The sequence below is a fragment of the Antennarius striatus genome, chromosome 24, assembly GCF_040054535.1.
Source record: "Antennarius striatus isolate MH-2024 chromosome 24, ASM4005453v1, whole genome shotgun sequence".
NCBI classification, from domain to species: domain Eukaryota; kingdom Metazoa; phylum Chordata; class Actinopteri; order Lophiiformes; family Antennariidae; genus Antennarius; species Antennarius striatus.
Genome location: NC_090799.1, coordinates 655,001 through 682,873, shown reverse-complemented (window position 1 = coordinate 682,873; position 27,873 = coordinate 655,001). Strand labels below are relative to the sequence as shown.

Below are 27,873 nucleotides of genomic sequence, written 5' to 3'. Positions count from 1 at the left end.
AGCGTGTTGGGGCTGTTTGGCGTGGGGGTGTGTGTGGGGGGGGTCACGCCTTGTCGCCCTGAGATTAATTAAAGTTGATGGTAGATAATAATTTGCGTTCCGTTCTGCATACTGATAAGCCGTTATTAATTTTCTATCTGCACGCGTCAATCGGAGTCGCCTTTTTTGATTAACTCTGAACCGGGTTTGAATCCCGAAGCGAGGAAGCTGATTGGCTGAGCTGACTGGCAGCTTGGAGAGAGATGATTATCAATATCATCCACAGCCACATGATTCACCACCTGATTGCGGCGTTCAATCACTACCGATGATTCTGCTGTTATTACATCTGGTGATTAATTTGCGGTGGTGCAGAAGGGTGACACAGTCGGGGGGGGGGGGTATTGATAATTGATTGAAGAGTGTAATTAACTTTCTTAAGCACACAATGTCGTTTACTGGTCTGCAACTGGAACCAATGAAAACCGACGGGCCGCTGACATCTATTAATCACTAATCTATCACTGGTTTGCCTTCTAATTTCCTCTCGATTGACTCGTTTCTACACATCCAATCAGATCGAGGGGGAGGGGCATGAACATGGGGGTAATTTTATAGCGCTAAAAGGCTTATGGGATTGTGCGACAGGTGAGGGAGGGTAATAGGTCCACCCATGTGGGCGGGGGCAGACAAACCATTTATGGATGGATCAGGTGTTAAATCCACCAACTAGCTCATCACGCTAGCTCTAATTAGCTGCCCTTTTTTGGAGGGAAATGACATCAAGACCATTAAATAAAGAATGAAGACATCCTGGAGAGTTTAAATCGGATCTAGAAAAAAAAGGTTGACGCCCTTTAATGGGGTTAAACACGTGCAGCAGAAAATAAAAAAAATTTAAAAAATCGGATCTCGACTCGACTTTGGGTGCCGCCGCCTTGAACTACTTAGCACACATGCTACATTAGCTCAGCTCCAGCCTCATTAACAAAGAGAGATGTGTGAAATGCTCCTCTAGCTGGCACGCCGTATTTACAATGACAAACGGCGGCGGCAGCGGATCACATCAGCTGTGGCTAATTAATGCTATTTCTGCTAGCGAGTCGATGAGGCCGAAATAACGTTCTGCTGTTTGTGCGTCTTCGCTCAGACGGAGATCCGTGAGCGTACCGCCGCACGCGCCACACGCCTCCGACTTCCTGCCGCGCTAACAAACGACGCAACTTCGACAGATTGAGTCACATTGTTGGGATTCACTGAAGGATTGTGGGTAAGCCACAGTCAATGATGACGGATTGGACAGCAACGGACTGTCTCCTCCCCCCCAGGGCATCCAGGCGGCGCTAGCCGACCACCAGGGCGAGGTGGACTACGTGACCTCCGCCGTGGAGCAGGTGTTCCAGAAAGCTCCACCAGACATCAGTCAGAAGTGAGACGCAGAACATCAACACGGGTTTTCCATCCAAATTTGCTTCAGATTCCAAATTGTCCATCGGTTTTCGATCCTCCCAGGTACCGCCAGGAGATGGAGTCCATCGTGGGCCGATGGAGACGACTGGGGGCCACGCTGGCCGACAGCATCCAGAGGATCCAGGAGCTCATGGCCAAACTGATGCAGTTTGAGGTGAGTAGAAGAGATGGACCGTTGGCTCCAACAGTCTCCAGAACATAATTTCCCACGCCTGTTCTCGTCGCTCCAGAACGACGTGAAGACTCTGAAGAAGTGGATGGCGGACGTGGACGTGTTCCTGAACGAGGAGTGGCCGGCGCTGGGAGACTCCGAAGCTCTGGAGAAGCAGCTGGAACAATGCACGGTGAGAGCTCCGTCCACACCTGCTGATGCTGAAGTCCTCTACCTGCAGGTGTCTTTATAACATCTCCATCCCGCGCTCTGATTGGCCAGGCTCTGGTGAACGACATCCACACCATCCAGCCCAGCGTCAACGGCATCAACGAGGTGGGCTTGTACCTGAAGAAGGAGGCGGAGCCTCCGTTTGCCCTCTACATCCAGAAACTCCTGGATGAGCTCAACGGCCAATGGGAGAATGTCTGCAAGCAGGTGCGTGACATCATCCAGAGGGGTTTCCCCACCCACGTTCCCAGGGGCTCGTTCAGCGTCCGTTTCGTCTCTCCAGGCGTACGCCAAGAAGTCGGCCCTGAAGGGGGGGCTGGATAAGACCATGGCCCTGAGGAAGGAGATGCAGGAGATGCAGGAGTGGATCAACCAGGCTGAGGAGGACTACCTGGAGAGAGACTTCACCTACAAGACGCCCGAGGAGCTCCGCAAGGCGGTGGAGGAGCTCAAGGTGCGTCTGACCAATCCCTAATCTCCTTTTAATCCCCGGGTCCAATCCGGTGGGGATGGGGTGAGAAACATTCCTCCTCCGTCGTTGTTTCCTCCTGTCTGTTCATCCCGTGTGGACTCCTCTGCCGTCCTCTCTCCTCCCCATCACTCTTTCTAATCCCGTCTTATTCCGAGTCGATAACGCCCCCGCCTGCACGCCCCTGCGTCACTGTTGAAGTCACAACTCTTTCTTTTGATTCTCCCTGTTCTCTCCCAGCGTCCATCAGCTTACCTTTTGCAAATGGAAATGTACCTTTGTTTTGGGGGGGGTGTCAGAAGCGTTGGCGTTCAGCGCCCCCCTCCTCTAAAAAAAAAAAAAAAAAAAGTTTTAGAGTCGAAAATTAAAAATTGATTTTACTTTGCTGGCTCGTTTTAATCCCCCCCCCAGCTTCGCTCCGCTTAAAGGAAACTCCGTCGCTGAATCTATTCGCCGGCTGATTCCCTTAATCCTCCCCCCCTCCCTGCCCCCCTCCCTCGATCGGGAAAGCATCAGCTACTCCTTCATCCATCGATTTGTTGGCGCCCCCCTTCTGTCCGTCACTCCGTCTCTTCACACTCGGTGGCTTTGAGACGCATTGATTCATTTGTTGGGGCGTCCGTCCCCCCACCCATTAGAGCCTCCCTCCGTCTCCTTCTCACCATCTGCTCCATTCTTATCAAACAACTTGTTAAACACACACACACACACACACACACACACACACACACACACACACAGTCTCCCTCCGACGGGTTCGGACGCGTCCGTGAATCTTTCGTTGTGTCCTCACAGCGCGCCCAGGAGGAGGTCCACTCCAAGGAGCTGAAGGTCAAACTCCTGACCGACAGCGTGAACAGTTTCATCTCCAAGGCTCCGCCCACGGCCCACGATGCACTGCGGTCCGAACTGGAGGTGCTGACGGCCAACTACCAGCGCCTGTGCAGCCGGCTGGACGGGAAATGCAAAACCCTGGAGGTAAAACCTGCTCCCACCCAGGTTTGTCTCTGCTTCACGTGTCTGACCTGCTCCTTCTCTCTCTCCTTCTCGCGCCTCCTGGTGGGCGTGGCTTGCAGGAGGTGTGGGCGTGTTGGTGCGAGCTCCTGTCCTACCTGGAGCAGGAGAACGCCTTCCTGGACCAGCTGGAGCAGAAGCTGGACGAGACGGATGAACTCCAGGGGGGCGCCGAGGAGCTGCAGGAGGCGCTGGAGGTGAGAGGAGGAGGATGAGCAGAGGATCATGGGAGTTTATAGTTTTATTGTGATACGTCTGATTTCCTGCTTTGCGTCGACTTCCTGTTTACACGCTATCGTCCCTTCCGGACGAATCGGAGGTAAGATCAGGGGCGAAGGGCGCCCGGCGGGCCCCCCCATCAGCTAATTGACCTCTAACCCCTGAATGTCATTACTTCCCGCCTGATATCTGAGTCCATCCTACAATCTAAACACTATCTTCTTCTTCTTCTTTTCTGCGTTAAAATGTGCGTTTTGCAGAGCCTGGATGTTCTCTTGCGCCACCCGGAGGACAACAGGAACCAGATCCGGGAGCTGGCCCAGACCCTGATGGACGGGGGCGTCCTGGACGAGCTGATTCAGCAGAAACTGGACGCCTTCAACGCGCGGTGGGACGAGCTGATGGCGCGGGTGAGTCGGAGAAATCAGGTCGTCTGATTGGTCAGTTGGCTGGTGGACAAATTTCATTGGTTAATGCGTCTGTAATTAGATGAGAATTTAACTAATTCTTCTTCTAATAGAACAAATGATGTCAGAATGAACGTCAGCCCCTCCCCCTCCTCTTCCTCCTCTTCCTCCTTCATTCATCGCTCTCTCATCCTCCTTTTTACCTCTCCGTTCTGCTCTTTCTTCGTCGTCTTCTTCTTGTAATTAATCCTCCTCTTCCTCTCCTGATACCCATCTCCTCCTTCTGGTCATCATCAGCCGCCGTCAATGGCAGCAATACATCCTCAGACTGTTGTGGTGATCCTAAGTGACAGATTACAGTCCACACACACACACACACACACACACACACACACACACACACACACACACACACACACACACACACACACTGGGTTGATCCTCCCTCACAATAGAACCAGATTAATGTTCTCCTCGCAGCCTGATAAGCCTCACAGCGTTCGTCCGCACCAGACGAGTGTGTGTGTGTGTGTGTGTGTGTGTGTGTGTGTGTGTGTGCGTGTGCGTGTGCGTGTGTGTGTGTGTGCGTCATTATGCATCCCTGTAAGGTGAGGCCGGTCGGATACGATCCGTGTTTGTTGACCATCCGTAAAGACGAGGAGGAGCTCAGGATGCTTGTGAGTATCTCCATGACGACAGGAAGAGGAGCAAACCCCGTCCTGATGGGATGTTTCAGTTCTACACCTCCGTTCTTTCCAAGTTGATCGCACACAGGATGCTTTTTTAAATATTTTTTGGACACTTTTCTGAACATTTCATGACTTAGGAATAAAAGTCTCAAATGCTGTCAGCCAATCGCATGCGCGTACGGTATCACGTGACTACCTACTAAAAATCGGCGATGAGGTGAAGCCGTGCGTCTCTAAGCGAGGATACGTGAAGGATTCGCGTATCGTCAACCAGGACGGAGCGTCTGGTTTCTGTTCTTTCTCCCACTACAATTTGACCGAGAAGATGAAATGTCACTCGGGTCAAAGGTCACCGTTTAGAAAGTGTTCCTCCAGAGAAAAGTGTCCTCTAAGAGAACCACTATAATATAATGTGTGTGTGTGTGTGTGTGTGTGTGTGTGTGTGTGTGTGTGTGTGTGTGTGTGTGTGTGTGTGTGTGTGTGTGTGTGTGTGTGTGTGTGTGTGAGAGAGAAATACTGTAAGTAATAAGGGAAAACTGAGCGTTTAATGAGAGTACGTATTCATGAGCTGACAATTTGCTGGGGAAACGGAGAACATCGCCACGGGGAAGGTTGTTATCAATGTTTGTCTAAATATTTAATCTCTCGCTAGTTCTGGTTTCATACATTATCACTGAAGACGTGTGTGTGTGTGTGTGTGTGTGTGTGTGTGTGTGTGTGTGTGTGTGTGTGTGTGTGTGTGTGTGTGTGTGTGTGTGTGTGTTTTAGCGAGACACGAGTGTGAGGCGTGCTGGAGGCTATACTTGGAGTCGTTATCCGTCTGAACGGGATTATCGCGCTCACCTGTAGCCGCGTCCTCCCTCCGACGGAGCCGGTTTATGACGTAAGAGTTTAAATCTGGTCAGCGAGTCGTCAGCAGAGGAAACGCTCCGGTGGGCGTCGGACGCGTCCCACACGGCGGGAACCGGGAGATCGTTTGTGATGCTGTCGGGGGGAAACGGGCGGCCGTGATGGGGTCAGACGTGAAGGGGAAACCTCGGAGTCCGTCCTTCAAGAGGGTACAGGGGATGTGTGTGTGTGTGTGTGTGTGTGTGTGTGTGTGTGTGTGTTTGGTATGTGTAGACGGGTTGTGTGTGTCTGTGTTGAAGGATAAAAGCTTTGACAACTACATTCTTTTATTGTCTTCATACATTCTTTACACGCAAATTGTTTAAAAAAGAAAACTAGCATAAAAAAATGGAGAGTGAAGCCTTTGTGCCTGACTAGAATGTTAGCGTTTAGCTCTACTTCTTTAATTCATCAACTAGCCCAACAGTTAGCCCCGTTGCACAGCTTTGACTTCATGGTTAGCGGTTCTGGTGTACCCCAGGGTTCAGTGTTCGGACCGCTTAAACCGGATCTGCTTCAGGATTAACGTCAATAAATAATAATAATACTTTTATTGAAAGAGTTTTTTCTGCATCCTTAATTGAAATTCAAGCCATTAGTCGTCCCCCCCCCCCCATCGTTGGGCTCTTATCTCATTTGAATCTCACCGGTTCCTCATCCAGATTCCCCACGAGATTATTCAAACTCTTATTTATAAGAAATTGCTTTTATATTTATGAGCTGGAAAATTTGCTGATGCTCTTCCCGTAAGCTGTTTTCTGTATTTATAGTACCATTTATGAGTGTGTGTGTGTGTTTTTTGATAAGTTGTGATGCGTTTCCTGTTTCCTCAGGCGCTACGGAGGCAGAAGGAGCTGGGGAAGAGCGTCCAGTGGGCTCAGGAGAACGACAAGACGCTGAGGCAGATGCAGGAGTCTCTGGCCAACACCGACCGCCACCTCACCGCCTACCTGAACGACCACATCGACGCCCAGCAGATCCCGCAGGAGGCTCAGGTAGCCGCCGGGGGCGTCGGTTCGAGTCCCGGAACGACACGAATCAATGATTTCGTCTGCAGCTAAAGTGCACGTTCAAGGCTGTTGGGAGATTAGTCTCCTTTTAAGTGAATAAATTCATAAATAAGTCGTGTTAGAATATCAAACTGTCAGATTGGATGCAGTTTAATCTGAATAGAGGTCGACGTGCACATCAGTCAAGCAAAAATAGACCAAAAATCTGCTTTATAAATATTTGTTTTTTGAAAAATCAAACTTTTTAAGCGCTTATTGGCATTAATGCATGTACTTATTTGATATTTATATTTCCAGGCAGCACCTGAACTCACCACGGTTGACCTTTTGGGGTTCAGTCGCTCTGCAGCTGCACCGCCTTCCCTTAGATTCCTCTAATTCGTTTTGCATCACATGCTGTACAAACAAGCGGCTACAGCATCATTAGATTTATTCCTGCTTTCACATTTAGTGCTTAGTCTGTTCAAGTCCTAAAATAAAACCTCGTCTGTAATCAAAGGTGTTTACGGCGGCGTCCACCGGCAGGATGGACGCTACAGGGAGGAGGGAGACGATAATCATCTCTCAAATATGGACATTTCCAGGCTCTTTTTCACTCCGTGGTCCTAATTAAGCCCGGGGATGCTTTGAACGCAACACACACACACCCACACACACACACACACACCACCTCTGTGTTTTCCCTGCTTCCTCGAACGTCTCGTTCTTCTGCATCTCTTTGTGGTTCTGTGGTTCTGACACGACCATGAAAACACAATGATAGAAAGAATGAAAGGAGGAAACCTGTGCGTGTGTGTGTGTGTGTGTGTGTGTGTGTGTGTGTGTGTGTGTGTGTGTGTGTGTGTGAATTATCTCCACATGTAGACCACCAGCACGACACACACTTTCACACGCTCACACACACAGCGGGATGAGAACAATTGGATTAGAGAGGTGTGAGAAGCACATGTGATTACAGGGCGACTGGTGTTTATAAAAGGAATGTGTGTGTGTGTGTGTGTGTGTGTGTGTGTGTGTGTGTGTGTGTGTGTGTGTGTGTGTGTGTGTGTGTGTGTGTGTGTGTGTGTGTGTGTGTGTGTGTGTGTGTGTGTGTGTGTGTGTGTGTGTGTGTGTGAGACAGATACTGATAGAGACAGAGAATCTCAAAAGGCGTTCTTCTTGATGCCTCCTGCCCCCTAGTGGTCATCAGATGGTGGTACACTGTCAGCTGGAGTTGTTTTTAGACTTTATTATGAATAAATCAACTTTATTATTAACTCAAAATTCATTTCAGGATAATTCATAAGAATAAATTGTCTTTTATTTTATCTTTATTAGTTTTTATTACCTGTTCTAAGAAGATTGTGTCACATTTTTGGAGGACGACACAAGAACTATTGAACAGATTTGCATCAGATTTAAATGTTTTCATTTAAATCGGGGCTGATTAGGATTTATTAAATGAAAGTGGACTATTTTGCCTCAGTGGAGCTATACGCTCTCCTGAGTGGCATTGTAATTCTTTCTTTAACATTGTGTGTGTTTTTATTTGTGACTAACAGAAGATCCAGTCGGAGCTGAGCGGCCATGAGGCCACGCTGGAGGGCCTGAGGAAGAAGCACCAGGACAAGGAGCCATCCCAGAGGAGGATGGGACAGATCGACCTCACCCAGGTACACGGATGAGAAGGTCCTCACGTGTAGTCTAAATACAAGCTAGCATTTAGCAACGCTAACAAGCCCGTGTGCAGAATGTTAGCGCTAATTCATCCAAATGGAAAATAAATCCTCAGCGGTTGCAGCATTTCTGTCCTTAAATATCAAGTTTTAACTTTTTCAATTTCTTTACAGAAAATGCTGACGGACGTTTGGACCAAGTTCCGTCTCTTCCAGAAACCGGCCAACTACGACGCCCGGCTGGCGGATTGCGAGCGCCAGCTGAACGCCGTCAAAGCCCAGGTGGCCGTGCTGGAGATCGGCAGCGTGGAGCAGGACGTGGTGCAGTCGCAGCTGGAGCAGTGCATGGTGGGTAATCCGTTTGTGAGACGGGCGGACGGTGGGATGGAGCCCGTTCTGAGGCGCCGCTGTCTCCTGGCGTCGAGCAGAAGTTGTACAAGGTGCTGAGCGAGGTGAAGGGGGAGGTGGAGACGGTCATCAAGACGGGGCGACAGGTGGTCCAGAGGCAGCAGACGGAGACGCCCAGGGAGCTGGACGACAGGGTGACCGCCCTCAAGCTGCTCTACAACCAGCTGGGGTCGCAGGTGAGCACACACACACACACACACACACACACACACACACACACACACGGTCGTAGGAGTCGTCCCAGCTGATGGATCCATCTTCAGGTGACTGAGAGCAAACTGGAGCTGGAGAAGATCCTCAAGTTGTCCAGGAAGCTGCGTAAGGAGCTGAACGGTCTGACGGAGTGGCTCGCCGCCACCGACTCCGAGCTGACGCGCCGCTCCGCCGTCGACGGGATGCCCAGCGACCTGGAGGCGGAGCTAGTGTGGGCGCAGGTAACGCAAAAAAACCCCCAAAAACACGAAAACTCAAACCGCAGCTCGGCTCTGGTTCTGAATCCGTCCCCTGGTTCTGCCAGTCCATCCACGCGGAGACGGAGCGCCGCCAGCCCCAGCTGCAGGCCGTGGTGGAGCTGGCCGAGGCCCTCAAGGCGCTGCTGAGGGGCCACGGGGGCCTGGTGGACGACAAAGTCAGCCTGCTGCACTGCAACTGGATCGCAGTGACGTCCAGGGCGGAGGAGTGGCTCAACCTGCTGCTGGTCAGACGAACACACACGCATGAGCACCGCGTGACGCTCGTCACGCCTGATCCACGCTGAATATAAACCAGTCCAGGAATAACTCGTCTCCCGCCCCCGTGCTCAGGACTACCAGCGGCAGATGCAGAAGTTGGATGGAGAGATGGAGGAAGTGAACAGATGGATGGACGGAGCGGAGAAGAAGATGGACGTGATCGGCAGCCAGGGGCCCGACGACGCGGCCCTCAAGGTGGGAATTCAAGATTTATTCCGTTTGGATTCCTTTTGTCATCTTCATAATTTTTGGTGGGTGGGGGGTTCTGCAGGTGCTGCGGGCGGAGCTGGAGCTCACCCGGGGGAAGGTGGAGGGGGTGAGGGATCTGGCCCAGGACCTCATGTCCACCAGGGGGGAGAACTGCCAGGCTCAGGTGGGGCCCAAAGTGGAGCGGCTCAACCAGAGGTTTGACGCCGTCGCCCAGCGCATCGCCTCCGGACAGGTAGGAAAACACCATGCTTTTATTTTGAAAATCAGATTAGATTAATGAATCCATCAGGTGTTACTGTTTTTTTAAAATTTATTTCTACTTTAACATCTTTAAACTGACTTTTTCTCGCCGAATAACTTCAGCTTTAAATTTACAGACTCCAAACTGCGTAAATTTTCCCTCCAACTCCCTGAATTAATTTCCTGCTCTCCCTAAATCTGCTGCAGCCTCTCCGGCTGGATTTACCTCCTCTTGCCTGCTAATGATCTACCTTCCCCCGTGTGTGTGTGTGTGTGTGTGTGTGTGTGTGTGTGTGTGTGTGTGTGTGTGTGTGTGTGCGTGCGTGTCTGGCAGACGGCGGCGTCGGCCAAAGAGCTGGAGCAGTACCACAGCGAAGCCCAGATCTGGTTGGATCTCCTGGAGGAGGAGGTGAAGCAGGGGGAGAACCTCAAAGACGAGGACTTCCAGGAGGACAAGGTCCCCACGAACACACACACACACACACACACACACACACACACACACACACACACACACACACTTCTGTTAGGTGCTTTGTGTGCATTTCTTGAACGACTTTTATGTGTGTGTGTGTGTGTGTGTGTGTGTGTGTGTGTGTGTGTGTGTGTGTGTGTGTGTGTGTGTGTGTGTGTGTGTGTGTGTGTGTGCAGGACTGTGAGGAAGGTGCAGTGAATGAGTTGCTGGTGAAAGGAGAGAATCTGCAGAAGAGGGTTCCGGATCAGGACAAGAGGGAACAGATCCGCCTGAAACACAACCAGCTCAACAGCAAGTACAACACCGTGAAGGTAGCGCACGCCATCACACACACACGCATCACAACAAACACACACACACACACCTGACATGGCAATGCGTGGTTGTTGCACCTAAAACCGGAGCTTGTGCAGCTTTAGCAGGACGTTAGCATCGGATTTAGCATAGATGGAATCAATTTCCTGCAGCTTACCTGGATCCAGGCCTCAGACTGTGTGTGTGTGTGTGTGTGTGTGTGTGTGTGTGTGTGTGTGTGTGTGTGTGTGTGTGTGTGTGTGTGTGTGTGTGTGTGTGTGTGTGTGTGTGTGTGTGTGTGTGTGTGTAGGACCTGCGTTTGCTCAGGAACAAGAAGGCGTTGGCCATCGCCCCCCAGTGGTACCAGTACAGGAGGAAGTCACATGACCTGCTGGCCTGGCTGGACGACATCCAGCGCAGCGTGGACCAACTGCCCGACCCACCGGAAGGGGAGAGGGTCAAGGTGACCACACACACACACACACACACACACACACTATACATACAAACACTACAATAGGTCCTTCCTGTGCGACCTGTCCGTCATCACACCTTTCATCTCTCATTCGTCAGCCTTCTCTTTTCCTGATGCGTGTCTGCAGAAACCTTTCTTGGCTCGTCTGAGTGTTTTGGGTTTTTTTTAGCTTTTATTCTTTGCCAAAGATTTTCCATTTTTACCCTCGTGGGAAGAAGCTTTTTGAAGTCCAAAGACGCAAGAGCAGATCGATTCTCACCCCCAGTGGGAGACGCAGCGTTTTAAAGCCAATAAATCACTGAACTTGATCTATAATTGATTGATAATTTATAAAACATTATAGCAGAGAGTTGTGAGCAGATAGATGATTTTTTGTTAACGTTGATCCCGTGAAGCAGATGATAAAAAAGAAACAACCTGCATACAAATCATACAAATATGTTAATGTGACACATTTAAACATTATTTAACACTTCCATCAGTCCTGAACGTGTTTCCTGTGAAATACTGCATTATTGATTATAGATTGAATATCACTTAATCAATGTTAAACGCTCCTGGAGAGAGTCTGTGTGTGCTGATGTGGAAGTCCAGACTCCGCCCTGACTCCGCCCAGACTCCGCCTGTTTTTTGACCCCGCCCTGAATCCATGTTGTGTGTTTTTCACTTTCAGATGATCACTATGACATTCCGCTAAACGGACGCCGCCTCTCGTTTGCCGCCGCCGAGATTCCTCACTGCCCGTCTGTCTGTCCCTCTGTCTGTCTGTCCCTCAGTCTGTCTGTCCCTCTGTCTGTCCCTCTGTCTGTCCCTCTGTCTGTCCCTCTGTCTGTCCCTCTGTCTGTCCCTCTGTACTATTGTACTCCTTCTCAATGTGAATAAAGTCTGAAGGCACTCTTCTTCTAGTTCTGCGGCCATTTTTCTTATTTTTCATGCTTTGAAGAATTGTTTTTGTCTGTTTGACTGACAAACATGATATTTTATCTCTTTTATGAACCGTTTTGTGTCTTTGTGTGCGTGTGAGTGCGTAAATGTCTTATTATTTCAATCCTCTCTTGTGTGTGTGTGTGTTTGAGTGTGTTATTCAATTACATCACATGCCTCTCTGTGCCTCCTCCCCTTCTCCCTCCCCCCTTTCTGGCTCAGCCAATCGCGAGTGTGACCACCTGGTTGATTTTGTCCAATAGGAAATTGGCTCAGAGTTCGACAAGAAGAAGGAAGCGCTTAAGGAGGTGCAGGGCTTAGCCAATCAGCTGTCAGAAGCTGGAGCCGCCAGGCTAGTGGAGCCGCGCCAGCTCCAGCTGAACACGCGCTGGGGGGAGGCGGAGGGCAGGTTCAGACCCTTCAGAAGACAACGTGTGAGTCTCAGGAGGACGACCCCTCTACCTGTACTAACAGACGACCCATACTAATACCCACAATGCTCTCTGAGCGCTAGCCTGTGAGCAGGGGAGCTAGGTGGCTAGGTAGGGCGCAGTTAAACAGAAATCAATACGGCGTCATTGGCTAGCGGCGTGTATGAAAACCTTCATTGGATTCTGTTAGCTACGAGCTAACGGTGACACCAACACCAAAGCATGATGGGACGATTGATACCCGATTGAATATCAAGGTTAGCTTAGCTTAGCTAACAACCAGCTAGTTTATAATACAGGCGTGTTATAAAGAGAAGAATCAATCTTCTCATCAGCTGCTGGTGTGTCATGTGTTACCAGGGCAACAGAGAAATAAACACAAAAACGTCCTTTATTGGTTTTCGTATTGACAACAACGAAGTCATAGATGAGCTTGAACTTTAACCCCCAAAGAAAACGCCCCTAAAAACATCCGAACCAATCAAATCGTTCCCTTGGAGAATAAAATTTGTGTGGCTTTGTTGTTTTTCTTTGCTGCATCTTCATTCACATGTGGTCATGTGACCGACGCTCACATGTCTGAATCTCATTGGTTGTCTGTGTCGCTGCATGCCCTCCGGCTGTCAACCAATCACATTACACCACAGCCCCCCGATCTGCCAATCGCTGATGTCGTACGTACCCTCTCAACCAATCACTTTTGGACTTTTTGGACCGACACACATCTGAGCCGCCTGTTTTCCTGCGGCGTGCGGCCGGGAGGGGGGGGCGGCGCTGAAACACGCTTTACGTGGCGTTTCTAAATTGAACCGGACCTCTTGTGCTGACTCAGCACGCCGGGCTCCACTGACGCTGTTCAGGCTCCTCGGGGCGTCGCTCAAGAACCCTCCAGCAGTAATTAGTGCACATCATTTCCCACTTCCTGTGAACTGTTATGAGTTTTCAGTAATCACAGGTCAGAGGTCACGTCAGCAGAACTCACCTGAATTTTGAACTTTATCCTCATCCGTCTGACCTCTGACCGCCACGAATTCGTCATTTCTAGATTTATTGTCTCCTGGTGATGATGTCATGAATGAAAGTGAGCTATAATGTTAACGTGATGAAAATGACCAGAGTACACGTCCAGACCCACGAGGAGCCTGAGTGGACCCCAGAAAAAGGCCACCTATCTGCCCCCCCCCCCCCCCCCCAGCGCCACACCGGGGCACTTTTTCATTTTCCTCTCGTCTCGGCGTCCGACTGGAGCTGAGTCATCAGGACGTGAAACGCTTTGCGTTCTGTAGGATGATGGAGTGGATCTCAGGACGCGTGTCCTCAGATGTGTGTTCAGTCCAAAGCTGCTCAAAGGGGGGGGGGGGGGGGCAGAGCAGATCATGACAGGTTTAAACTTTCATCAATACAAACTGAATTTATTTTTAAAAAAACCCCAAACTGATCTGGAATCAGCGGAAGCTGTTCTTGTCTGCTCTGGACGAACGTCCAGCTCGTCTTCATTCAGGAACAGGAAGTGCTTCAGGCGTCGCCTCGTGATCTCCTCCTGCTCTCAGACGCAAAGCCACGAGCGCACCAAGTACAAATCACCTAGAACAAGTTGGAAAAGCATTTCTTCAGCTTGACCCCCCCTCAGAAAGCGTGTCCTGCATATATAAAGACTGTTTAGTGGGTTGTGACCCTTCGTGCGACTGTGTTCACATGTGTTTATTTCATCGTGTTACCCCATTGAACCCCCCCAGTATGGCGGGGCTCTATGCCGCCGTTAGCAGAGAAACTGGGACGTTGAAGCGTCTGGCTTCCATCTCACCTCATCACACCTCAGAGCGACGTGCAGGTTTTCTTCTAGGAATAATCTGCAGCGCTAAAGTGCATCTAAAGGGTCGTCACGCCATCGTGGCTCGGGTTTAAAGGTCAAACGGGGGCACACGTTTGTTCCATTTGAGGTTATCTTTTGTGGTCAATCAGTGTTGACTTTGAAATTCACTAGGACTTGCCATTAAGTTGCATTATGGGTAATTCAATCATGCAACGCTGGATCCACGTGAAGGACGTGGTGTCCACGGGTGAGCGGCGGCTGCTCCACACACCTCAGGCCAGCAGCAGTCATCAACGCTGCACGGCTGCTAATAATTCTAATGTTTGTGCGTGTTTTTTTATTTTAACTTAATTAAAAAGTGTCATTTAACAGGGAAATCATTTCCCGGGTGAAAGGAGCACAACAGCGAAGGGAAATGAAGCGAGTCGAGCGTTAATATCCCAGTATCTCCGCGCCGCGGCGTGAGGGCGGGTCCATTCGCCATGCTCAGTTACACTAGTGTGTGTCGTGGTCGGGAAACGTAGGAATTAATTCCAATCGGCGTTTTTCAAGAATTGGCTCTTAATGACAGGTTGGACTGAGTGAAACGTGAGCTGTGATGTGCTCACAGTGGGGGGGTTAGTGATGTGATGAGAAGGAGCTCATTCACAAGAGAATCCATCATCCTCAGGAAGTCATTCCTGCAGTGTATTTTATTACATTACAACCATAAATGATTCACATGTTCTGATATTAATAGAATTAATGTGTGGATTCTTTTCTAACCGAAGTCTGAGTTTAAAAAAGAAATTTAAAAAAACATTAAAATTTATCTGCTCTGATAAATTTGTAATATTATTGATAATATTTCCTGATCTGAATCTACTGTTTGTGTGTCACGACGTGTGTGTGTGTGTGTGTGTGTGTGTGTGTGTGTAGGACTACCTGGCGGAGCTGCAGGCGTTGCTGCGTTCGGTTTCAGAGACGGACTTCAAGCTGAACTCTCCTGAATTCTGGCCCGCGGCGTTTTATAACCTGCCTCAACAGGAGCGATGCCTCAAGGTCAGCCCCGCCCCCCGAGCCTCTGACCCCCACACGATGGGGACACGCGATGGGAAATAGTTCTAACTTTGCATGGTGGGGGTCCCTCCGTGTCTGCAGGAGGTGAAGGGGAGCATCGACCAGCTGCAGGGCCCCGTGGAGGGGGCTCTGGGACGCAGGGACGAGGTGGCCTCAGGGGCCCGGCCCCTGGAGGGCCAGAAGATCCAGGAGAGCGCCGGCCTCCTCAGCGCCAACTGGGACAAACTGAACAAACTGCACCAGGACAGACTGAAGTAATGAGGGGGGGTGGAGGTAAGTGAAGGGCACGATGACGTGTGGACTCACGTGTGTGTGTGTGTGTGTGTGTGTGTGTGTGTGTGTGTGTGTGTGTGTGTGTGTGTGTGTGTGTGTGTGTGTGTGTGTGTGTGTGTGTGAAGACGCTGGCACGAATGCAACTCCAAGTGGCAGAAGCTGGTGGCGGATCAGACGGCGATGGAGGAGTGGCTGAACGACGCCGAGAACACTTTGAAACTAGTCGAGAGTGAGCCGACGGCACAGCGACAGCACCTCAGGGTAACGCACACACACACACACACACACACACACACACACACACGAGCATCTGAGCACACATTTAAATGTTACTCATTACTCTCCTCTGGTGAGACAGGAAGGATAAAAAAACACAGCATGGGTCCACACACACACACACACGCACACACACACACACACACACACACACACACACACACACAGATGGCAGTCGTCAACAGGAAAGAGGCAGCCAGCCTCAACACAAACAGAACGTTTCCTTTTTTTAGTCCTTATGTAACGACATTATGTCATTGATTTTGACATTTCGATGTTGCATCAACGTCCCCCCCCCCAAAAAAAATAAAAACCTAAACTGATGGATTAGGAAAAGCAGTTTAACGCAGCAGAACGGTGAGATTCAGACCCACGACGTGTGAGCGGATTGTTCCACCGACGTTCAATCGCTTGGATCCAAACGTTATCATCCCGTGTGTGTGTGTGTGTGTGTGTGTGTGTGTGTGTGCAGGACCTGACGGAGGCCATCCCCATCCAGGAGGTGGTGCTGGGCCGGGTGAACGCCGTCGGGGAGGACGTCAGCCAGTTGAGCACGCCGGACGACGCCTCCCGGCTGCGCGGGCAACTCAAGGCGCTCAACGCCAGCTGGACCCACGTCTGCCAGCAGCTGAACGAACGCAAGAGGAGGTGTGTGTGTGTGTGTGTGTGTGTGTGTTCTTTCATCCATGCGTGTGTTTGGTTCGCCCCTGGCTGGAAACTGAGTCTCTCCGTTTGAGCCTAATTATGAGGATGAAGCCCTGTTCCTTTTGTCCTCTCTCCGTCGCCCCCTGCAGGTCTTCGGAGGCGCGTACGGCGGCGGCGGCGCTGCAGGAGGACATGGGCTCCATGCTGGGCTGGTTGGACAAAGCCGAGGGCGTCCTGGCCGTCCCCCTGCAGCCGGCGGAGACGCAACGCATCCGAGACACCCTGGGCAAAGTCCAGGTAGGTGTGTGTGTGTGTGTGTGTGCGCGTGTGTGTGTGTGTGTGTTTCTTTGATTGAGTGTACCCGGGTTCCGGTGAGACGCTGTAATTTTTCATTCTAGAGTTTAACCTTACTGCTAAGGTTTCTCACCTTGCATGACTTGTGTGTGTGTGTGTGTGTGTGTGTGTGTGTGTGTGTGTGTGTGTGTGTGTGTGTGTGTGTGTGTGTGTGTGTTGCAGACACACGTGGAGGAGCTTCCTGCCAAGAAGGCGGCGATAGACGACCTGAACTCCAGACAGAAGCAGACGACTCTTCCTGCTGACAGACACAAAGACGTGCGGATCATCAACGCTCGCTGGGCTCAGGTCAGCAGCTTCCTGCCGCTAACAGCACGCCGCTCAGCGCTACACCAAGCCCCGCCCACCTCTAAACTCCTACCTGGTGCATCATCAGGATTTGTTCTTGCTAGGTGTGCAAAAATGGACCAGCCTAAAAAAACGCTGATGTGAATCCGGCTTCCTGGTTTCCATCGTTTGAGAAGCCTTACGTCACGTCGCCACCGCGCGGAGATGCTTCCACTCGTTAGCGTTACGCTAACATTCACGTTTCAGTGTCAATCTGTCTGCCTTTAGGTGTCCAAAGCTCTGCCTGAGCGCCAGCTGGAGATCGAGAGTCTCCTGTTAGAGCTGGAGGGGCTCCAGGGTCAGATGGACGACCTGTCGGCCTGGGCCTCCAGCACCAGAGCCAAACTGGAGCAAAACCCCGAGGAGACGCCGCCGAGGGTAACGGGAGCGCCGTCTGACGTACAGGACATGTTTTTGTTTTTTAATTTAAAAAAAATAAAAATTTAAATTAAAAAAGGAATAAAAGAATTTAAATTTTAAAAAAAATTAATATAAGTTAATGGAACCACCGTCCGGTGTACGGGACATGTTTTTGTCTTTTTAATTTTAAAATTAGATAATAAAAAAAAAATTTAGCAAAACTTTTTTAAAAAAAACATTTTTTTAATTAACGGGACGGCCGTCCGACGTATGGGAAATGTTTTAAACTCAACGTTTTTCCCTCTTCTAGCTGATCGAGGAAGTGCAGGTCAAGCAGCCGGAAGTGGAGTTCGTTCTGGAGCGAGCCGAACACCTGTTCAAGGACTGTCCTCCAAATCACAAAGACAAGGTGAGGAAATCAAACGCACCCGGGCAGCATCCTCTGTGTTTTTGGAGCGTCGTCTGTTTTCTGATCTCGTCTGTTTTTGATGATGAAAAAGACGTTTTTGCGTCTTGAAATATGCACGGATGCCGCGCTCTTCTGGGGGATGAAATAAATTTAAGGCTTCTCTCTTTCATCTCTCCACTACTTCTGCTGGAAATATTTCATCAAATCGGCGTTATGTACTTCATTAATGTGTGTCAGAGCGCGTTACATCTCTGGAGATCAAAGACGCCGGAGCACATTTGACCTGAAATGTTCTCGTCTGAAGTTTGTTCGTCTTGAGGTTGTCAACACTGACTCTGTGTGTGTGTGTGTGTGTGTGTGTGTGTGTGTGTGTGTGCTGACAGGTGAAGTACATCAAGCTTAAAGACGATTGGACGGTGATTCTGGAGCTGATGCGGCAGCACAAAGAGAGGATGGCGGCTCTGCTCGTCGCCAAAAAAGCCAGTAAGACTTCAATTAATTCAATATGCAAGAAATCAGCATCAAATACACGACGATTAAATATCTGTTTGCAGGTTTTAGGTATAGCATCCATAAATGTTTAATATATTGTGTGCGTTTTTATCCCAGATGAAGGTCTGACAGGAAGTTCTCAGCCGGAGTCTTCCTCGCTGGCTCAGTTCAACAAGTCGTGGGCCGAGCTTACCGATTGGCTGAGCATGCTGGACAACATGGTGCAGAACAAACGCGTGGTGGTGGCCGACCTGGAAGACATCAGCGACAACATCGGCAAACTCAAGGTTATCAAACACTGAGGCATGCTGGGTAGACGTTAGCGCGAATCGGTCGCAGTCGTACGCGTGATTAGCAACAATAAATCCAAACGACTTGAGCCCATTTGTGATTTCCGTGCTTTTATTTTGTAATTTTCAGGCGTCTTTGCAGGAGCTCGAGCAGCGGCGCCCCCTCCTGGAGCAACAGGTCACCGCGGCGCAGAACCTGAAGAACAAAACCAGCAACCAGGAGACCCGCAACGCCATCACCGAACGCAGTGCGTCACACACACCTGCACTCACGCGTCATGTGACGTCTAAAAAACATGGTAAAGCACGCCAGGGCGCGTTACATCCGTGTGTCACGCCCTGACGCGTGCAGGACGACACGCCCTTTCCTACAGATCCTGCATCAGTTTTAGAATTCCATGACAGGAATAAATGAAATTGAGTTTATTTCTATTAATGTTTAGAAACAGCTCTTGATTAAAAGAGTCAAGAAAAATCCATTTCTGAGAGTTTTGAGTAGAATATGTGCAAATGGATTTTTAAAAAAAAATAAAACAACTGAACCACTAGATTACGAGCCAATTAATGAACTGATCTGATCTTCTATGAACCATTAAAAACCAGAGAAAAAATGCGTGAGTAGAAGAAATCTGAGGGAAGTAAGAAGGAAATCAAGCCGGGACGAAACCTCTAAAAGGCTTTTACTGCTTTCCTTTTGTTTCTGCCTAATGCGTCTTTTTAAATTTTAATATCAGCTCCGTAGATGTTGTCTCCCTCCCTCCATCTTTTTCGCCTTTCAACCCCCACCGGTTCCTCCGATGAAACATTTACACCTGTTTTTTCCCCCCCTTCAGACAAAATTTCTGCAGCTTGAGTCGATTTCCATTCCTTCCTGCGGTATTTTGTTTGCTCTAAAGGCTCAGCCTGTAGATATTCTGTGTCTCCTCATCCGATGGAAACAACACGTTTCTGACTAACAAGTATTTTCTACATGTTGTTTTTTTTTTTTTTTTGCGATGCGATGCGGCGCCGCGGTTGTTAAAAAGCCAGCGTGATGCAAGCCGGGCTGCGCCGTTGCACCGGGCGACATTCCCTCATTACCATCACCTCCCGCTGCAGTCGACACAAAGTCCGGCTGAATCTGACTACCAAATGTGGATTGAAAATAATCCCGGAGGGATGCACTTTTTTCATCTATCTGCTAAAAAAAGAAGCAGAGGCCAGAAAATGTTTATGCTGTAAAATTGATAGTTTGGACACAAATATGGAGCTTATATTTAAAATGCAGCTGGTGTTTCCGTCTGTCTGTCCCTCCAGTGGACAGACTCCAGAACCACTGGGAGGACTCGCACACCAAACTGTCCGACCGGATGAAGCAGCTCCACAACATGCAGCAGGACTCCACCGATTGGCTGGACGCTAAGAAGGCGGTGGACGTCCGCATCAAGCAGGCCGGCGAAGCGTTGGCGTCGCTGCCGGAGATCACGTACACGGTGGAGGACGTGAGGAAGCTCAACGCAGAGATGAAGGTGTGGGCTTCAGCGCGTCCGGACGTTTTCTACGAGTCCTCCTCCTCCCATCCGATTTATTCTAATTCTCACGTTTCCAGAAACAACTGAATAAAAGTTTAAAAAAAAAGAGTCATCATATTTTTTTTTAACCCTTTCAGCTCTTCCTGAAGGATCTGCAGCAGTGGCAGGGTCAGGTGGACCAAACCAACGCCCTCGCCAACAAGCTGCTGACGCTCTACGCCGACGACGACACGCACAAGGTCACGCAGGTCAACAACAATATGGTGGCCACCTGGACGCACATCGGCAAACGGTAACCGGGTGGCGTGTGTGGACGCGCGGCGCCGGTCCAGACACGCGTCTGTCTAAACGTTGTGCGCGTTTCCAGGGTTTCGGACAGGGAGGCGGCTCTGGATGCCGCCATGAAGCTGCTGCAGAACTTCTACCTGGACCTGGAGAAGTTCCTCAGCTGGTTGACGGAGGCGGAGACGACCTGCAACGTTTTGATCGACGCCACCAACAAGGAGAGACTCCAGGAGGAGCCGGCGGCCCGGAACCTGCTGGGCCAGTGGGGGGTCGGTACCGAAACCTCAAAAAAACCTTTATTTGGTTCCGTCAGCGTGACCTCTCTGAACGAACACTTTCCTCTTCCTCTCTGCTCCTTCTTCTGCCCAGATGACCGTTATTCTGACAAACTTTGGTTTCACATCGAGCGGTTTTACGGCGGTTTTACTGCCGCCGCCGCCCAGCCGTGACTCTTTAACACCCGTGTGAAGTAGAGTTGTAACGGAGCGCGGCGGCGGAATCGCTTAACGTTTGCAGCCGCGTGAATAAATAAAGAAGCATCCGGAGCAGAAGACGCAGAATTTTAAGTCCGTCTTTCAAAAAGATTGATTGACAGGTGATCAAAATCAATCAAGATGATTCCATTTCTAATATTATTGATGAGGATTTCAATATTTTGTCTGGTCTGGGTGATAGAAACTCAGACTGGTATGACAGGAATGCTTCCAGGCATCTCATTGGTCGAATGCAAAATCCCCCCCACTGCATTGTGGGTGTTGAAGGGAAAGCTCTGTTCTGCAGGAGAACATATTCTGACCTTTGGCCCTCGCCCTGCACCCACACACACTTTCTGTCGTGCACACACACACACACACACACACACACACACACACAATGCGCCGTACTGTAAAGGGAGGGAATATTTTGGCGCAGACGCAAGGCTTTCTGGGTAGGACGGCGGCACCCGTGTGCAGAGCTGCGATAGTCTTCTGTGTCCAATCATAATGGCGGACGGCGGCGCTAGCGTAGCATCCAGAGAGCGCTAACACTCTGAGGCTACAACCGCATGCAGATAAGGTTTAATTGGAAAATGAGCGTACTCATCACTTAATGCACCCCTTCAAGTTACCCCCCCCCTCTATCGCCCCCTCCTTTCAAACACTCCATCTCTATCTCCCTCTTCATGGATAACTAACTCTCCCTCCGTCACTCCATGACGCTCCTTCTCTTCCTCCTCATCTCTAAGTCCCTCTCTTTGACACACACACACACACACACACACACACACACACACACACACACACACTGAAAACAGAAAGCCTTCTCACACTGGGAATTCATCCCGAGGGAACGGAGGAAACAGAAGATGCTTCTTCTTTTTCTTCTCCACGTCTGCTTTTGGATTCCAGGGTGAAGTTGTGAACATGCTGCGCAGGAAGGTCTACCACGTTCAGGTCGGGACGCAAATCTGTCGTCGGGTGTTTTATTCTGTACAATGAAAAGGTTTTAACGTTTAGAATTCTAAATCAGTTTGAGTGTTTCAGATGTTTCCTTTTGGGGGGACGACATCCAAACTAAACGTCTTCTTTTCTCGGCCCAGTGGATGATTCATAATGACAGCATAAGGCTGGAATAAAGAGTGAAACCATAAGTTTAAGTCAGAAGCTTCAAAGTTTAACTTTGCACCAGGTTAAACATCCAGAGGTGATCAGAGGAAACTTTCCTGAACTTCCTTTAACGGATCCTGAAGTGTCGTCGGTGCGTTTTATTTCTTGTGTTCCTGTTCCTGCTGGACTTTTTCCATCTGTTTGCACGATTCCAGACTCACTTCTCTCTAGTATCTCTCTGAGAACACATCAAGTGATGGATTGCGCAGGTGGAACCATCACTATCAAGCTTAGCGTCTGATTCCAGGCCTGAGTAGCACATCTTGACGTTTCATTTCTACAAAAGGTTCCATCCAGCACGCATTAAAGCCCTGCATTACAGCTCAATCCTGCCGGTTGCTCCTTTGAGGGAGTAAATCACTCTCTCAGATCCTGATCCCATTACTGTGCACTCGAGCAATGAAAAAGTAAATTCCTGAAAGGTGCCTGCTATTACCAAGAAAATGAAGTGTGTGCTCCGACGGAATTTATGGCCCCTCGCCTTCCCTTTTTTTCACCTGAGTCTTGCTGTGTTGGCGCGATACCAGGACCTCCAGGCGGAGATCGACGGCCACGCCGAGTTGTACCACTCCCTGGACGAGAACGGGCAGAGGATCGTGACCTCGCTGGGCGACTCGGAGGACGGCGTTCTGCTCCAGAGACGCCTGGACAACATGAGCCAACGCTGGAACGACCTGCGCAACAAGACCCTCAGCATGAGGTGACGGGAGTTTAGAGTTTCCTGTGCAGAGAAAGCAAAGAAATCCTCAGGAATTAAAATAGTTATTTGTTTCCCAAGGGCCCACCTGGACTCGGAGATGGCGCCCTGGAAGAGGCTCCACATGTCGCTGCAGGAGCTGCTCAACTGGATGAGACAGAAAAGCCAACAGCTGGAGCTGGAGCCGCCTGTAGGGGGCGACGTTCCCGCCGTGCAGACCCAGCTGGACACGCACAGAGTAGGAGGGAAAACACGCAAAACATGATATTCAGCAGATTCTGGTGTAGTAAGGCACAGACATTGAGTTTACTACTTTTTTTTTAATTTTTCAAATTTACAATTTTTTTTAAATAAGGACGTTTTAAAATAAAATTCCTCCTTAGATTCTATTTTATTTCACGCTCTGCTTGTGTTAAAACACTTGCAAAAGGAATCTCTTTAATGCAAAACTATTGACAACAGCTAATTAGCATAGCTTAGCATAGAGAAAATGGAGGGATTCTAATTACTAATATAGTGTAGTTAATTATTAATCAGTTTTAATTGGTGCAGAGTTCCCAAATATATAAATAACCCCGCTCCCCCCTCCCTCAATGATTTTCACGCCGTCTCTGATAATAAGCGCTGTGATTGTCGCAGAAAAGAACTCCAATCCCGTCGGCGGAGTCAAAGTAAAATGCTTTTATAAACCCGCAGAAAGACGCCGGCGCAAATAAGCTGCTAATAAAAATAGCCTGTTTGATATTTTCATAATAAAAAAAAAAAAGTTTGTCGATTTTATTGCAGAAGCAGCCGCGTGTGTTTGACTTCACGCACTTCCAACATTATGCAAATCAAAGGCTGTGGATAAATGGGAATATGCATTCAGGTTAATGAAAACCCCATTTTATGCAGCAATTTATGCAAAAATGTGAGACGATTGGCTCGACTGATTTGGTCATTTCATGCTTAAAACAACAATAATTCTTCAAAACGCCGACTTCTTTGCTTTGCATGAGGAAAAGGCTTTTAGTCAAAGCATCTCGCAATTAACGCGTGATGAGGGCCACTCAGGACACTCCAGCGAAACGCCGTTTGCGCGGCTAATCTACCCGTACACACTCTACCGGAGGCGTTGCTTTTTACTCCATCTGCTGCAGCCGGACGAGTTTCCATCGTTCCATTCCGACTCAGATGTTGGAACTCGTCTGGGGTCACCGAGGTCACACGTTTAGAGCACATCCTGAAAAACTAATATGTTTAGATGTATGTGTGTGTGTGTGTGTGTCGTCACAGGGTTTCAGGAGGGACCTGAGGGCCAAAGAGCCGGTTGTGACCAAGGCTCTCGACGACGTGGGCGTCTTTCTGTCCGAGCTGCCCCGAAACACGCCGTCGCCCGAGCAGAGAGGTAATGCGTGGATGACACACCCGCCGTCGGTTCTTTCGAGTTTCATCCGTGGATTTCTTCCTCCTCAGACATCAGCCCGGAGGAGCGCGCTCAGAACGTGGGCCGAGTCCTGCGTAAAGAAGCCGACGACCTGGTGGCGAGGTGGAACCGGCTCAACACGGACGCCGGCGACTGGCAGAGGAAGCTGGAGCTGGCTCTGGAGCGGCTGGCCCAGCTGCAGGAGGCCCAGGACCTGCTGGACGGGCAGCTGAGGCGGGCCGAGATGGTGAAGGAGGCCTGGGAGCCCGTCGGAGACGTGTCCATCGAGTCCCTGCCCGACAACATCGATAGAGTCAAGGTCCGATCGGCGCCCGGTTGAGCTCATGATCAGTTTATTAGTATTTATTATTGATTAAATGAATAGAAAGGATAAAGAAATCATCAGATATTTGGGTTTAAATTAACAAAAAACTGGATCCTAGTCTAGAAAAAGTTTGAACACTAATATCTTATGAATTGATTGGTGTTAAAACGCTCCGATCGTCGCTGTGGACCCCTCAGATATGCTAATTAGCGCGTTAGCGTCTCTCAGCTGTCGGCGTTCCGCTGGTTTCCTCCTCCTGTTCCATTTATCCTGCTTCCTGTTGGCCCGTCGATGTTCTCCATACATCAGCGAGCTTTAAATTAGCAGAAACGTCGGGTGGAGATGATGGATGCATCTGTTCCTCATGGTTGAGGTGAAGAAGAGTGTCCAGCTCCCCATCTGTCCCCCTCACTGTGTGTGTGTGTGTGTGTGTGTGTGTGTGTGTGTGTGTGTGTGTGTGTGTGTGTGTGTGTGTGTGTGTGTCGAAAGGAGTTCCAGGACGAGATCGCCCCGATCCAGGACGACGTGACCCACATGAACCAGTTGGCCTCCACCTTCGGGCCGCACGACGTTCAGCTGTCGCCGCCCAACCTGGAACGCATCGACGACCTCAACGACCGCTGGAGGCTGCTGCAGGTACACACACACACACACACACACACTCACACACACTCCATGTGTCGGCGATCAGAGGCGGCGCAGGGTGTGTGCTGGTAGTCAGACAGTGATGGTTACCGGGGGCGACACGTGGAGCCAATCAGCTGCCAGAGAGAGGCGACTGATGGCGAGGAGTCCCGGGCGGGGAGCCGGGATGGTCCAGACGGACGTTCTCTCTGAAGTTCACTTGTGAACAGATGTTTGCAGACAGACACACACACACACACACACACACACACACAGGAAGCTTAACTTCAAACACGCTAACCTCTACACGTAACTGTTTCAATTCCACACAAATCCGTTCCGATCGGTTGTGTGCAGCTTGAATAGAACGATCCGAACATTTTCTAACACTCGGTTGATCGTTGATGAACCTTGACTGGTGGGTCTGACCCGACTACTTGACTCGACCATTGATCAAAAGGAACGCGGACGTCAGTGGCAACCTTTGAGACGGAGCGCAGGGATCTATAGCGCGGCGTATTCCGTCCTCTTTCATTTCCCTCTCAACAGAAGGAGTTTGAATCGAGTGACGCACAACGCTGCTGTCGCAGCCAGGAGATATTTGCGTTCTCTCGTTTTCTTTGTGGGGGGTGGGGGGTAGCTTTATGAAAACGGGCGGTGGTCAAACTGCGAGATGTGTCTTTGTCCCTTAGGAAAGGGTTTGTCTTTGTGTTTATGCCCATACGTGTGAGCTGATTTAAACTGGTGGGGGGGGGGTGTTCACTATATCATTTGGACGGAAACGAGAACTTAACTGCCAATTTTTGGTGAAGTCTGTTTCTAATGCAGGTGGTTCATTGGGGGGGGCAGCGTTTGCCAGGGAAGTTTTGGCATCGATTTTAACAACAGGGTGGTGGGGAGAAGTGTGTGTGTGTGTGTGTGTGTGTGTGTGTGTGTGTGTGTGTGTGTGTGTGTGTGTGTGTGTGTGTGTGTGTGTGTGTGTGTGTGTGTGTGTGTGTGTGTGTGTGTGTGTGTGTGTGTATGAATCCATCCTGTGCGTGTCTGCGTGTTACATTTCCCACCGTACTTTAATGTTTAGAGCTTTTCTAAGAGCTCTATTTGCGTATTTCTGTGCCGGCACACGGGGTCACCTCCGTCAGCTCGCCGTGTTCTTCCATGCCCCCCCCAAAAATAGTCAAAAAAGATGATTGGTCGACTCGGGGGACTCTTTTGTGATCAATTCCACTCCTCTCGTTTATACGATTGTGATTAGGTTACCGTGGATACGGGGAAACGCGGCTCAGGCAGGAATGGATTGGGTGAGGTGGACGCAAAGGTAAAGTCATCGTTACGTGGACGCCGTCACCAGACGGAAACGGTCATCACTGTCATGTCCTCGTCTGGTCTTCATCTCACCCCCACCACCCCCACCACCGCCACTCCCATCCCCACCCCCCCACAATGAGTCATCAGCGCCCCCCCCATTTGATGGATGAAAGGCTGGATGGTTAATCAGGCAATCTGTCCACTCAGACTAGATAATTCTCTATCTCCCTCCCTCGCATCGAGACTTCCGTCAGAGAAAGTTGAGACGTTTTTTAAGTTTCCGATGATTCATTCTTTACTTCCAGGACTAAAAAAAAAAATCATCTGCAGCAACTGTAGCCAGGGAACATTAGTTTATTGAACGGCGTGTCGGGATCCATCAGTGACTATCGACAGTAGCTCCCCCTAGGGGGACCTTGAGGGTACTGCTAGCGGGCGGACATCGGCGCCCAAATGAAATCACTCCATTTATCAGCTGTGCGTCCTATTTATGGAGATTTACTGGGAGCAGCGGAGTTCAGGAATGTTCACTCGGAATTCCGATCAAGAAAAAAACGTGGGATTCATTTGTCTGATAGCGTAGGATTGGTCCGATCTGGCTGGGAACAGGTCGTAAGATTTGGGGCGTTCTGACCTTTATCCCTATAAACTCTTGCGGAATGTTAGGAAAGCAAGTCAGTTGTTGCAGAACTTGAAATATCCTGTTTGTGAGTGTTTCATGTATTTGTCTCACTTGTGCCTAAAATGACTGATTTTCACACATTAGTGGCGGTTGCTGACGTCTCAAGACCCCCAGGTACCGTCCATTCTTCAGCTTTCGTACATCCTGTCCTAGTTTTCCTTTCCACCGTAGAGGCGGCCCACCCCAGTGTCTTCTTGTCTTTGCTTGTCTTTGACCTGACCTGACTCCGACGCAGCTATTCAATAACTCCACTCGTGTTTGGAGGGACTTAATCTTTATCCTCGGACTCGTTTTCTGCCTTCGCTCCACTCGACCTCAGCTTGGAGTCTCTTTTGTGTTCCAACCAGAGGAGCGTTGGTGACTCAGACTCAGACGTCACATTTCCACGACATCAAATACACCATATACCAAAACCAGTGGAAGCAAACCAGGTGTTGCTTCTGGATCGATGGGGGGCGAAAAGTTAGCAGTTTAGATGCTAATCTTAGAGTGTCCTCCGGCGTGCTGATTTGGCACAATTATCTGGCCTCCATCTAGACGGACGGTTCATTCAGAGCTGAAGGAGACTCTAATTCCTCCACTACAAATTCAATTACCTTCGTCCGCTCTCTCCTCTCCCTCATCTGCCCATCTTTCACACATTGACTCACTATTTTCCTTTCTTTTCTCCATTCGTAGATGTGCAACTTTATGCACAACTATTTAATTTTTTAAAATAAAAAAAT

General features: G+C 49.7%; 1 protein-coding gene across 3 annotated transcripts in view; it reads left to right on the top strand.

Moving 5' to 3' along the window:
• dmd (dystrophin) overlaps positions 1-27,873 on the top strand; it is a 129,386-nt gene that overhangs the window by 75,483 nt on the left and 26,030 nt on the right. For all 3 annotated transcript variants that reach the window (XM_068308880.1, XM_068308881.1, XM_068308882.1), the window contains 39 exons: positions 1,308-1,408; positions 1,492-1,603; positions 1,680-1,793; positions 1,883-2,038; positions 2,115-2,285; positions 3,096-3,278; positions 3,377-3,511; positions 3,794-3,943; positions 6,351-6,512; positions 8,069-8,179; positions 8,357-8,530; positions 8,611-8,766; positions 8,854-9,024; positions 9,108-9,287; positions 9,394-9,516; positions 9,593-9,763; positions 10,106-10,228; positions 10,423-10,557; positions 10,851-11,003; positions 12,203-12,373; positions 15,102-15,224; positions 15,324-15,496; positions 15,641-15,776; positions 16,264-16,439; positions 16,586-16,733; positions 16,953-17,078; positions 17,346-17,495; positions 17,788-17,886; positions 18,270-18,369; positions 18,496-18,665; positions 18,799-18,916; positions 19,965-20,176; positions 20,317-20,471; positions 20,547-20,733; positions 22,638-22,810; positions 22,889-23,045; positions 24,083-24,194; positions 24,263-24,531; positions 25,027-25,173. In XM_068308880.1, the coding sequence (XP_068164981.1) occupies positions 1,308-1,408; positions 1,492-1,603; positions 1,680-1,793; positions 1,883-2,038; positions 2,115-2,285; positions 3,096-3,278; positions 3,377-3,511; positions 3,794-3,943; positions 6,351-6,512; positions 8,069-8,179; positions 8,357-8,530; positions 8,611-8,766; positions 8,854-9,024; positions 9,108-9,287; positions 9,394-9,516; positions 9,593-9,763; positions 10,106-10,228; positions 10,423-10,557; positions 10,851-11,003; positions 12,203-12,373; positions 15,102-15,224; positions 15,324-15,496; positions 15,641-15,776; positions 16,264-16,439; positions 16,586-16,733; positions 16,953-17,078; positions 17,346-17,495; positions 17,788-17,886; positions 18,270-18,369; positions 18,496-18,665; positions 18,799-18,916; positions 19,965-20,176; positions 20,317-20,471; positions 20,547-20,733; positions 22,638-22,810; positions 22,889-23,045; positions 24,083-24,194; positions 24,263-24,531; positions 25,027-25,173 (5,883 nt within the window). The remainder of the gene's footprint in view (positions 1-1,307; positions 1,409-1,491; positions 1,604-1,679; positions 1,794-1,882; positions 2,039-2,114; positions 2,286-3,095; positions 3,279-3,376; positions 3,512-3,793; positions 3,944-6,350; positions 6,513-8,068; positions 8,180-8,356; positions 8,531-8,610; positions 8,767-8,853; positions 9,025-9,107; positions 9,288-9,393; positions 9,517-9,592; positions 9,764-10,105; positions 10,229-10,422; positions 10,558-10,850; positions 11,004-12,202; positions 12,374-15,101; positions 15,225-15,323; positions 15,497-15,640; positions 15,777-16,263; positions 16,440-16,585; positions 16,734-16,952; positions 17,079-17,345; positions 17,496-17,787; positions 17,887-18,269; positions 18,370-18,495; positions 18,666-18,798; positions 18,917-19,964; positions 20,177-20,316; positions 20,472-20,546; positions 20,734-22,637; positions 22,811-22,888; positions 23,046-24,082; positions 24,195-24,262; positions 24,532-25,026; positions 25,174-27,873) is intronic.